At 38.2% G+C, this 13,008-nt stretch overlaps 1 protein-coding gene across 1 annotated transcript in view; it reads left to right on the forward strand.

Annotated features, from left to right (window-relative positions):
- The window catches only part of LOC137393520 (serine/arginine-rich splicing factor 4-like), a 42,243-nt gene that overhangs the window by 13,881 nt on the left and 15,354 nt on the right, over positions 1 to 13,008 (forward strand). The window contains exons 8-10 of the mRNA XM_068080100.1: positions 7,182 to 7,253; positions 7,962 to 8,135; positions 8,218 to 8,321. Of these exons, the coding sequence (XP_067936201.1) occupies positions 7,182 to 7,253; positions 7,962 to 8,135; positions 8,218 to 8,321 (350 nt within the window). The remainder of the gene's footprint in view (positions 1 to 7,181; positions 7,254 to 7,961; positions 8,136 to 8,217; positions 8,322 to 13,008) is intronic.

A 13,008-nucleotide genomic window follows, 5' to 3' on the forward strand; every position in this document is an offset into this window, starting at 1 on the left:
AAAGTATTAGCTGATACAATAAGACAAATTCATCTACTGCAACAAACTCAAACAAAACATGGCTTATGCAGCACGCATTCAAGTCTCTCTTTCCCCTTTATGGCAGTTTCCACACTGACAAAGCTTCTTCGGCTGGTGGGACGACGTAAACATTCTGTAATCAGTAAAACAAATGCAATAAATATGTCATTCATAAATATGTCATTCTAAAGCGTATCTATTGACAGCTTCCAAATTGGGAGTTAAATAGATTGCGAGTGTAATTTTAAAAACGAATAAACATTTAATAAAGGCACAAGTACGCCAAGCCAACGATTCGAAGCTTTGGTTCTGGAAATTAAAGATTTGCAATGATCAATCGATTTTACCCACTTCCTACGAGTGAAAATAATTTGTAATCATGACTCTAATTTACCAAAGAAAATTCGAAAAAAATATTATAGCTAGGTAAAACGGCAGATAAGCTATGAAACGATGATTGGAGATAGCAAAGAATTATCATTTTATTAATTAGTATATGTATTTATGACTATAAAAATATTACATTTACTTAAGTATAGAAGACTCTAAGTTAATTTACCTCCATTCTGTCTTCCTCTGCAGCAAAACGCTGCTGACGCCTGTTAGCTTTGACCATAGGCTGTCTACTCCAATCTTTTACTAAAAGTTGCTCAGATAACTCTGAGTAGCGGTTGCTCCAACTTGAAGCCATTTTAAAACTATGTATAACTTAGTAATTGTTGAAACGCGTTGAATCAGTAATGATGAGAATTAATTCTCTAATTATGAGAATCTTCGAGATCACAGACAACGCGTTTTACGAGTGATAACATTTATTACGGCCTATATAGAAATTTCGCGCGCATGATTGGCTAACGAAGCGACCTCATATTTATTGCTCGTATTTCGTTTCAGATACCTTGCTTGTGACGTCACGAAAGAGGCACCCGCTGGAACGTGAGCTTTTTAAAAGAGGGCCTCATTCAAACGCATATATCTCTGGACAGGGTTGGTCTACAAAGACAAAAATGGCATCAAATTGTAGCTGATGTTTTAGCCTTTTATGGGTCTTAATTTCATTTAATTGAATTTTTTGACGCAACCACATCTTTAATGAGCGCTACTAGCTTCTCGTGATGTTATGCTATGACCCTGCGTAGTACATAAAGCCGTTGGGTATTTGCGCCCATATACTGACATATGTCAAATAGTTTTTTTCATCAATTTCTGTGGCCTAATTGGTACGGTGCCGGACTTGCGAACGGGAGGGTCTGAGATCAAATCTTCTTTGGTGAAGATTCTTTATTTAAAGATTTTAACATTTATAGCCGGAATGCAGACAGGCGACATGCGACCTACTTTGAGAAATATATATATAGATGTAAAAAGCTTACTGTTGAAAACTTGATTATATGAAAACAACCTAAATTTGTAAGTTAATGCACATCAACTCTTTTGCTACATGATTTTTTAGCTGAAATGTAATTAATTTTCGAAAACCGCTGCTTTGGACATGGTCTAACATTTTTCTACCATCACTATCTGAATCATTTTCACCATCTGAATCATGGTCACCATCTGAATCATGGTCATCATCTGAATCATGGTCATCATCTGAATCATGGTCACTATCTAAATCATGGTCACTTTCTGAATCATGGTTACCATCTGAATCATGATTACCATCTGAATCATGGTCACCATCTGAATCATTGTCACCATCTGAATCATGATTACCATCTGAATCATGGTCACCATCTGAATCATTGTCACCATCTGAATCATGGTCATCATCTGAATCATGGTTACTATCTAAATCATGGCTACCATCTGAATCATGGTCATCATCTGATCATGGTTACTATCTAAATCATGGCTACCATTTGAATCGCGGTTACCATCTGAATCATGGTCACTATCTAAATCATGGCTACCATCTGAATCGCGGTTACCATCTGAATCATGGTCACCATCTAAATCATGGTTGCCATCTGAATCATGGTCACCATCTGAATCGGCGGATTCACTGTTACATTTACTTCACTGCAAAATAAAGACTCAGAGTTTTAATGAGTTAAATATAACCAGCATCTTATGCACAAAGTCGAGATGTACTTTCTTCGCGATCGGCGTCCATTTTGAATATAATAGCACTGAATCCAACAGTTATAGCTTTCATATTCGAGTTTTGTTTCAATATCGTTTGTTTATTTTTTGTAAAAAAAAGAAATTTTAGGTCTACACCTAGTACAAGTCAAGAAATACCACTTTTCCTAATGACGCATCGAGCGGCTCTCAAAGTGGTGTCCCATACGGAATACACGATGCCGCATGTCACTAGTTGTGTGCCGTATCGAAAGAATTGAAGCAGTTTTTATTGTTACTGTAGGTTGGAGACACATTAGTCGAAGTTAGGCTCAACAAGGAGAGGTTTGGAGAGGTAGAGTGAGTGATCAAGATGTGCGGCATAGCTTATATTTGAAGCTTAAACTATTTGAAGTTTAAACTTACTTAGTTGATTTACTTCTATTCTTTTACATCTTACCTTTGGTTTTCTCTAGCCTTTTCATTTTCGCTTAGACACTACAATGTTTAGAAAAACTTCAATTTTCATTGTTGCAAATTAGTTTGGCTATGGAAAAATATTATTATTAAATTTAACACCATCTCTCCGAAAACTTATGTGTTTTGATAATATCAAGAAGAGGTTTGACTGCATTTTGTATAAAATAGCCACTTGTGAATCCAAATTGTGGCCCGGTACAATGGCATATAAGACATGTTTCCATATTGACCTGTAGTTTTTTTTAGCAGTAATCTGTTAGTTTAGGATAGACTTGCTATTCTAGTTAAGCTCAGCTGTGAACTTGAGAATAAGGCTAGGTACAAAGGTGTTTATGTTTTCAGGCTAAGTGTTTGTTTACTCAGGCTTTATATTCTAGTGTTCTCAATATGTGCAGATGTAACAATGCTAGCTGTGCTAACCGGCGTTGCCAGGGTAATAAAAAGTCTGCATGGAAAATTGATTTGTATTTGACATAACAACATTTACCGTTCCAACTTTCAAACTACATAGGCCCCCTATCATGAGAAAAATGTTTTGTGTAGTTGAAATAAATTGAGAGAGAAAATAAAAACAACTGTAAAGATTTTCAAGCTCTGTCAAACTGCTGTAACTTTCAAACTTCGTATCATGAGGAAAATTTCTTTTTGCATGTCAAATAAATTGATAAACAAAAGCAATAAAACAGCCATAAAAGGATTTGGATATAAATGTGAAATAATTAGCAAGTAATAGCTAAATTACGTCTGCTCTGCTTTGATTACATTAAAAGATCGTTCAGTAATGATACAATTAATACGAACTCAGAAAACAAAATAAAAATCTTGAATATGTTAAATTAATAACAAATCTTGCATAGAAGCGTGTGTATAAAAAAGGTTACTGTTCCAGCAGAACTATCCATCAAAACTTTGAATACAACGATACTGGTACTTCTCTATACCGGTATGAATGTAAAAATGAGATATCGCACTGCCTTTGTCTGACTGTACGGTGAGAGAATGTCGAGGCCCTTTTTACGGAGATACTAAAATTGTCCGGGTGAAAGAAATTGGCCTTTACTGTGGATATAGCAATTGAACTTTACGAAAAAACGAAATTGAAGTTCAAGAAAACATGAAAAGGCATCGTGTTTCATAGAATAAATAGAATTCATAGAGTTTCAAATAATAGTATTTTAGCATGTGCATACAGTATAACGTATATGATAGTTCCTTTGATCAATATGTCTTGTGTTGCTCAGTGGTAAAGTGCGTGGATTAAAAACTTTTAGTCGCTATCTCCGTGAGTTCAAATCCATCATAATGCGAAATTTTGAATTCCAAGACTTTAATAGCCATAGCTGGACATACACAACGACAGAAACACACACAAACTTTGAGAAATACATATACAGTGAAACATGGATAACTCGCCCTCGGATATAGCGAACACATGGTTAACTCGACTGGATTTGCTTGGTTCATTCCCACGCAATGATAAATGGCTCTATATAACTCGAACTCAACACTGTTAATTCGAACTGTTTTTTGCCCAACGGCTACCGAAACGGTTGCTATCGCTTTAGAAAATCACTTTATTCCAAGCCATAGAGGTAAACCTCAACTTTTCGTAATTCATAAGCGTCGTTACTACCTCCATCGGCAAAATATTTTTGTCAACGACTGTTCTAAAGGTTTGGTGAAATTTGATTTATACTGCTATACGATGAATAGCACGGGCTAGCCGGGTCACGGGCGCAAGGATTTTCGCCACGCACACACAAAACAAAAACAGCATGTTGTTTTTGTTTTGTATTTGCGTGGCGAAAATCCTTGAGTGCGTGACCCGGCTAGCCCGTGATGAATAGTTTTCCGACGTTGATTCCGTGTTGAATCAACGTCGGAATGTTGAATGTTTAAAACATCTTAAAAATTGTTGTAATTAAACGTATACGTTGTCTTAGCTAAAAAAAACTATTCATCATTTCACCTAAACACAGAATACGTGTGTACATTCAATAAGTATCCATTCAAAAAACGTTAGTGATATACAATGTACCGTAAAACCTCGTAAAACTTTTAATTGAACTGCCTCGGAGTGTTGCTCTTACCGAATGCCAGGTAAAGTAAGGTAATCTTTGCATAAACTTCAAGAAAAATCAGCAAAATTGATCGTGGGTAAAACGCTCAAAAGAAAAAGATGTCTTTTCTTTTGAGCATTTCAGCAACGATCAAGTTTTGCCAATGTCAATCTAAAAAACGTCCTGGCAATAACATCACCTCAAACAACAAACCAATCTCAAATGATAGAAAAATCTCTATACTTTTTGATAAAAACGTTTTAAACTTTACATTAGAAGCATTTAATTTGAAACAAGCCATTTGTGCTTTTGATTTATATTATAGTTTGTATATGTACATGTATCTACTAATAAATAAGTAAATACATAGACTTGTGACAGTGCTCTGATAACTTGAACACTCTGATAATTCGAACACTTTTGCTCGGTCCCTTGAAGTTTGAGTTATCCGAGTTTCACTGTATATCTATATTGGATTCTGTTTTTTTATAAAGTTCATAACGGTTAGTAGTTGCTGTCTCTTGATTTCATGACTTTTTTCCTTGAAAAAGAAAAATATAGGTTGTGAAGACATATTTTTGTTTATAAATCCCGTTTCGTCATTGCGTGTGTGTCTGTAGCCTGCATAAAGCTGAAAATGTGCGTTTCCACATTTTTTGGTGATTTAATCCAAACTTCACAAACATCTCCACGCCTTCCGTAAGATCACTAGAAATGTTTTGTTTAAAAACTTAATAACCCGCCTCCTATACATCCACCTGCGGCCTCTCTGATTGGAAAAGGAAGAAATCCTGTGCTTCACTGAGCTTACTGCTAGTGAGCTATAAACCTAATATAATAAGGAACTAGTAGAAAAGTCAAATCTGTCCTACTACAAGTTTGTTTCACGCTGTCAAGCTATTATAAATGATGAATTACTATTTTATGACTGAAACTTGTTTTTGTTGGTTGTTGCTCAGGCTAAGGTCAAGTCTCAACAGTAACTCAACAGTACTAGCTTCTAGCTACTTGGTGTACTTACGTATGCATACTAAACATTACACACACCTGAGGTGAAAGCAGATAGGAAACATGACTTGTCAATGTCCAGCTTGCGTAGGCATATATACATGTATATATATCGTATACGAACTACATGTATGTCGTTATTGGTATGGTGGCCAAAGATATTATTTGTATTCGATTGTTTAATGTGCTGTAGCCATCTTCGATACATCTATTAGTTCTAAAAGTTCTCTAACAATAGATATATTTATTATAGTGTGGTAGTATATGGGGGTATCACTTGAGTTGTTTACTCAATACAAACCTACCTTGACTTAATATCTTAAGTCAAGAGATAAAAAGTGTAGCAGCAACAAGTCTTCTATTAGACTATTTCTAACTACTTCAGCATTCTTTAATTAGAATAAGAATACGTGCCTTGCAGTTAGGGCTAATACTTCTCTCATACTTTCATGCTCTCATACTGTCATGCTCTCATCCTGTCATGCTCTCATACTGTCATGCTCTCATACTGTCATGCTCTCATACTGTCATGCTCTCATCCTGTCATGCTCTCATACTGTCATGCTCTCATACTGTCATGCTCTCATACTGTCATGCTCTCATACTGTCATGCTCTCATACTGTCGTGCTCTCATCCTGTCGTGCTCTCATACTGTCGTGCTCTCATACTGTCGTGCTCTCATACTGTCGTGCTCTCATACTGTCGTGCTCTCATACTGTCGTGCTCTCATACTGTCGTGCTCTCATACTGTCGTGCTCTCATACTGTCGTGCTCTCATACTGTCGTGCTCTCATACTGTCGTGCTCTCATACTGTCGTGCTCTCATACTGTCGTGCTCTCATACTGTCGTGCTCTCATACTGTCGTGCTCTCATACTGTCGTGCTCTCATACTGTCGTGCTCTCATACTGTCGTGCTCTCATACTGTCGTGCTCTCATACTGTCGTGCTCTCATACTGTCGTGCTCTCATACTGTCGTGCTCTCATACTGTCGTGCTCTCATACTGTCGTGCTCTCATACTGTCGTGCTCTCATCCTGTCGTGCTCTCATACTGTCGTGCTCTCATACTGTCGTGCTCTCATACTGTCGTGCTCTCATACTGTCGTGCTCTCATCCTGTCGTGCTCTCATACTGTCGTGCTCTCATTCTGTCATGCTCTCATCCTGTCATGCTCTCATCCTGTCATGCTCTCATACTGAGGAACTTTTTACATAGGGAAAGTTCAACTCTGGAAATAGTCAAGTCACCTCAAATATAATTTCTTACAACGGTTGAAAGTTGTCGCACTTATCAAAGAATTGCTCTCTCATTACAGTTAAATGCACTACTTGAACAAGCTCATCCTGTTCTTTCTATGAAACGATAATAGATTTCGGCATTTGTTTGGCTAGATTGTCTGGTCTGAATGGCTAGAGGTCTGAATCGTATTTCAAAATTACATTTGCACTTCTGTTCTTAGTGATTCTGCTGCTGACATATTGGTTTCAAACTATTAATAATTTCCATTTGAATCATGTATTTCAACTGAGATGTATTACTACTGTTAGGGAGCCTGAGAAACGCAGGTATCACGTAACCGATGGGGATCTCCTCGATGAAGCAGCTCTTTCCAATTCCAGGTACCTAGTGTCATATAGCCAGTTGGAGTTGTTGACCAGCCATTCTTTTAAATTGGTTTGTAATGTTTTTGTTACCACCGCAGTGCACATACCTTTGATGACTCAGGCATGATTGTGATTGTTCAGAGGTTATAACCAATTGGCTAGCCAGATTTCATTTGCACGCAGGACAGATTCAGAACCACACATTCACAACCACTTTGGGAAACAGTCTCATTTTCAGCCTCGTTCCCTCGCTAGTAGCCGATTTAGTAGTTCTTTATTTGCATCAGCACTTATAGTTCTATAAGTGTAACCGTGTTGGCTGGCAATCTCTCACAACAAACGATGTTCACCATTGCGATAATAGTATTATTGTTTTAAGCCTGTGTTACTTTTTTATGGGTTGCATAAAGATGGTTTTTTGATCTTTTCGGTAGTGTTCCTCAGATGGCACACACATCAAGTTCAGAGATTTGACATCGGTAGTGACAGAGAGAATCTAGTAGCTGGAAAAATTTTGCTGAACTGTGTAGTCATAGCTCTTTGTGGACTCATTTGTATGCTAGCAGCCCACGTGTTAAAGCGCGTTCACTAGCCTTGCCACCATCAGAGCTTGACTGACGGGATTGTGTTTATTGTTCAGTCATTGATGCTGGCTGGAGACTAGCTTCTCCTGACAGTAGGTCCAAATGTGGTCAGATGATAACAAGCTTTTGTCCCACACAGGTTGGACAGTGAGAGGGACCATAAGCGCTCTATACAGGATAGGCTGGGCACCACTGTCTCTCGGGATAAAGAGAAGTCGGGAAAGCGGTTAGATGATAGAGTCGGGCGCCACAGTGATAAAATAAGCTCCTCCGATTTGAGGCACAACCTTTCGTCTCGATCCAAAGACTCTGAGTGAGTAGTCAATGTGTATGAATCATACTAGCCCAATATTACGGAGCTGTATATTTTTGCTAATGAGTTACGATTGTTGTAGGCAAGCTCCTATAGTGCGGGACTATGGCCACAGGTCGGTAATGTCTGAGTCAAACTCTTCCACCAGGGAGCGAGAACCAACCCCTGATTTTTCAAAACGCCCAGGTACCTGCACTATTATGCTTACAGTTTCCTAGCACATCTTTTGGGATAGCTTGGTTGAGACGGATGTAGTTCATTATTGGTTTTATTTGTAGTTTTGAAGCTAACTTGCTCCAATATTAATGCATTGCTACATTCACATTGCTGAAGATTGTTGACAGGCTATTTAGTGACAATAGAGTGTTTAGCTGGAAAACAAATTCTGCAAGTTTCAGACAGATGAAGTGGTCTTCTGTTAAAGCCCTGCTACACACACCCCGTTTAACTCCTATTTTTTGGATAGCCGCCAGCCCTATTTTTGAAGTGAATATGGTGGTCTATGTTGGGAATCCATGTCTATGGCTAAAATACATGTAGCAGTTTATACTTGACTAGCTGCATTACCCGTCTACGGGAACAGATTTATGTAAAGCAATAGTTTTATTGAGAGTTGTCTTTCATACTGTAAAACAACTCCAAATATGCAAGCTGCTGAAATTGTTGCTCTGATCAGGCTGCATATACATATGCAGTCATACGTGTCAATAATTTTGGGGATAAGAATGGAAATCTGCAATGTGTTTGACAGCTAGTCTACAAAGCATCAGTCTCGAACCACTCAAATAGGAGTTGACTATTTTTATACAGAGAACTGACGATGAAATTGACATTGAAGTTTTTCAAACTGGCAGTGTTGAAAAATTTTGCATGTTTTAAGAAATTCTACAAAATATTTTGCCATCACCATCATTTATTGAATGGAGACTCCCACATGCTTAAAACTCTAAAATCATGGCCCACCAGTTCTTCGTCTATAGCCTGTGTTTTGACACGGTATATACAAACAGTGCAACAGTAATGTGGTTGTGTTGATAAAATTTACTATCAGCAAAATTTACATGTATAACACCACAGACAGTATGATGTCAAAGCAGATACAGCATTAGCACCTTACAATAATAAAACAACGCCAACATGATAGCCTTTTTATGAGATACAATAAGGAGAACAAATGCATGAAAATATATGCATGTATATACTGAAAGATATGTTAGAAAATGCTGCATGTGGATTATATGTAGGTATAGCAAAACATGAAGGACATAGCATGACATAACAATAACATAACGTTAGTTTGATGCAAACAACAATAACACAATGTTAATTCAATGCAACACTTGCGGATAGACAACATCTTTTGTTTTTCTGTTGGGTATATGAACAAACAGTTTTCGGCTTGTGCCTACTCTTGAGCAGACAACGTACAACTGGCCGAGCAGCTGCTGTAGCTAGTGCATCATGTTCTTGTTGCCGTTGCATCTGCTTGGAGGTTTCTGCACGTCTGGCCGCTGTAGCGGCTGCTCTAAGCCGTTTCAGTCGCTGCTGGGTCGGCTCAGCAGTCTCTGCACTTCTAGCAGCTGCAGCATCTATTCTGGCCTGCTCTCGATGTACCTGTGTTTGTTCAGCGGTTTCTGCTCTTCTAGCAGCTGCTATTCTGCTTTGTTGTAGGCGTAGCTGTGTTTGCTCTGCAGTTTCTGCACTTCTAGCAGATGCAGTAGCTATTCTGTTTCGTTGTAGGTGTAGCTGTTTTTGCTCTGCAGTTTCTGCACTTCTAGCAGCTGCAGTAGCTATTCTTGCCTGCTCTAGTTGTACATGTAGCTGTGTTTGCTCAGTAGTTTCTGCTCGTCTACCTGCTGCTTTGCGAATTCGGTCTCTTTCTCTATGGAAATCAATCTGTTCTTGCGGTTTGGGAGTAGGCTATCTGGGAGGCATTGTACTGCTTCAAGAGCTGAGCATTTTAATTGGTAAAACTTCTAGTTTTCAAGTTATTCGAGGGATATTTTCAATTGGAAGCGTTTGTAAAAGTGAATGAGATGGTGTGCTTTTTTGTAGTATACCCTGCTCTCTTTCTTCTCACCGCTCCCTATCGCAATGTTCGGAGTACCCGTGCAAGTTTTGTAGTACTCATAGCTGGAAAAAGAGTAAAAGTAACTCAGCTGCGGAAGGAAATGAACATGTTTACTATCACAAGCAGTAGGAAATCCAACGCTTTTAACACTTTCTTTGCCGTTGATGCATTTATGTGGTTTCTATGATCGACTGCGTAGACACATTTTTGCGACTTTTCCAGCAATTGCGTAGTAACTGAATTTTATTATTCATTGATAACATAATCAACAATCTTTAGGACTTTCATGGTAGTGGCAGTGTTGTCCAAAGATTTCTCTGTAAAATTAACTTGAGATTTAATTTTAAATCTATTTTTGGGAATGTCGAACTTGAAAATGAGCATTTTTTGTGTAAGTTTTGTATGTGCCTCCCGAATTAAAAAACAAATAATTGCTTATGTTGATGACATAGCCGATTTAGATTTTTTTGATTGCACCGATACCTAATTAAAATAGCAATAGTAACACTGACTCTGATGGCGGTGAAAGTAATGGTTTTGTAAGAATAAAGAACATTGTAGAATATGGTTTTAACTTTGTAGCGATCGCAGCTTCACAACGCTTTCTTTATCAATGCACAAAGTATAAATACAATATTTTTTTGCATAGCGGTGTTTGTTAACATGTTGGCAAAATCAATTATGTAACCAAAACGTTGTAGATACAGTTTGAAATTGAAAAAAACTATTGTATACATCTAAGCAATATCGGCAAATACATAAGCAATGCGTGGGCAGATACATAAGCAATATCAGCAAAATGGCGAAAATTTCCCTATAAAATTAGCCTAAAATTTAATTTTAAATCTTTGTTGGGGAATTTCCAAGTTGAAAACAAACATTTTTTGTGTAAGTTTTGTAAGTGCCTCCCGAGATAGAAAACTTGTTGGTAAAATCAAATATATAACCAAAACGTTCTAGATAGAGTTTTAAATTAAAAAAAATATTGTATACATTTAAGCAATATCGGCAAATACATGCTCTAGGACACTTATGTATTCGCCTCATCTAACTTTCGCGGTTTCGCGGAGTCATTTCTTTCGCGAAAATTTCATGTGCGAAACTAAACTATCATAACGAATGAGCGAAAACGCGAAATTAAATAGCTTTGTTCATTGATAGTCAGGCCTGTATTCACTGATTGCAAGATGGGGCGGCTAATGTTAGGCGACTAGTTATGAACACCTAGGGTGTGGAGGGGGTCGGTGTAAGCCCCCAACAGGTTTCTCTCCCGCTGGGCAAATAACTTTTTGAATAAATGATGTTGAGGTCGAGTTACCTAAAGCAATTTATCATTGCGTTGGAACTGACCAAACAAATCCGTTCGAGTTAACCTTGTGTTTGAGATGAAATGTTACATTTTATCTGAGGGCAAGTTTTCCGAGTTTGACTGTACTTAGCCGTGAAAAATTCCCAAAAAGTTGGGGCGGCTCAGTCGCCCAGCCGCCCCAGGGAGCACGGGCCTGTTGATAGTCCAAGAAACAAATGGCAGCAAGCGATCAAATTGCATTATCGACCTTGCCCACAGCATTCTACCTGCAGTTCACAATTACAAACTAGTCGCAAATTGAAATTTTTTTTTATCAGTGAACTGAACCTGAAGAATCTAATTATGTTTGTTCCACTGCAATTATTTTCACATCACTATATTTTCGCACTCATCAGAGCTGCAAAATTAAGTTGCTGCGAAATTTTACTCTGTATGCTACTCACAAAACTAAATACTAGCGAAATATAAGTGTCCTAGGGTAAGCATTACAAATGCAGATACATAAGCAATATCGACAAAATGGCTGGCAGTAGGCCTATAGCTAAATTTGTACATGAATGGCAGTGAAAGATTTAAGTACTGGAGGTGGGGCAATTCATAGACAATGCAACATTGAATGAGAAGTACTTACCTTTTTGAAGTAGAAACTTAGTTGGTAATTTAAGTACTGGAGGTGGGGCAATTCATAGACTGCAACATTGAATGAGAAGTACTTACCTTTTTGAAGTAGAAACTTAGTTGGTAATTTTCGACGCGCAAAGAATTGTCTGGGTGGCCGGAAAAAAACAAACGTTCATGTGACCTTCCGTTGGCCTTGTACAACCGTGGTGAAATTTATAAACAATTTATTTCACCATAGATATTGTGGCGAAACATGACTGTTTCGGTTTAACAATAGGCGGTCTAACCGGCATCTATACCGAAATAAATTTCACCGTATGACCGAATCGAAAAAAGGAAAGACCGCTCTATAATTTATTTACTAATATTAATTCAGTTCGCCTCGTACGACCGAATCGAGGAAAGACCGCTCTATAAGGTGGACACACACACACAAATATACAGACAGATATATCTGCCGTTTATATAGTAGATTATAATCTCTATTCGATTTTGGGTGTCAGGATGGCCTAGTGGTAGCGCCTCTGACTGTCAACCATGGGGTTGATGGCTAGAGTCCTGCTTGATGCCGATTTGACAAAAAGCTCTCAGCTAGCTTTCAACCCTAAATTGTTGGGTCTTTCGGATCTAGACCATAACTTGGAGGCCCCGTGTACCACACTGACAACATGGGCTCGTTAAAGATCCACCTCAGTCCTTCGCACATTTGGCAAGTAAAATGGCTACTTTGCCCTGACAGGCTGGAGGTGTTGCAAATGCATCCCTTCAGGTTAATCTGACAGTTCCGGAAGTGGAAGATCTTCTCTACCATACTGCTCGGAGCATGCATCACTAAGATGCAAGTCATTGTCGATTTCTGACAGACAGCAAGC

The sequence above is a fragment of the Watersipora subatra genome, chromosome 4 (assembly GCF_963576615.1).
Source record: "Watersipora subatra chromosome 4, tzWatSuba1.1, whole genome shotgun sequence".
In the NCBI taxonomy this organism is placed as follows: Eukaryota; Metazoa; Bryozoa; class Gymnolaemata; order Cheilostomatida; family Watersiporidae; genus Watersipora; species Watersipora subatra.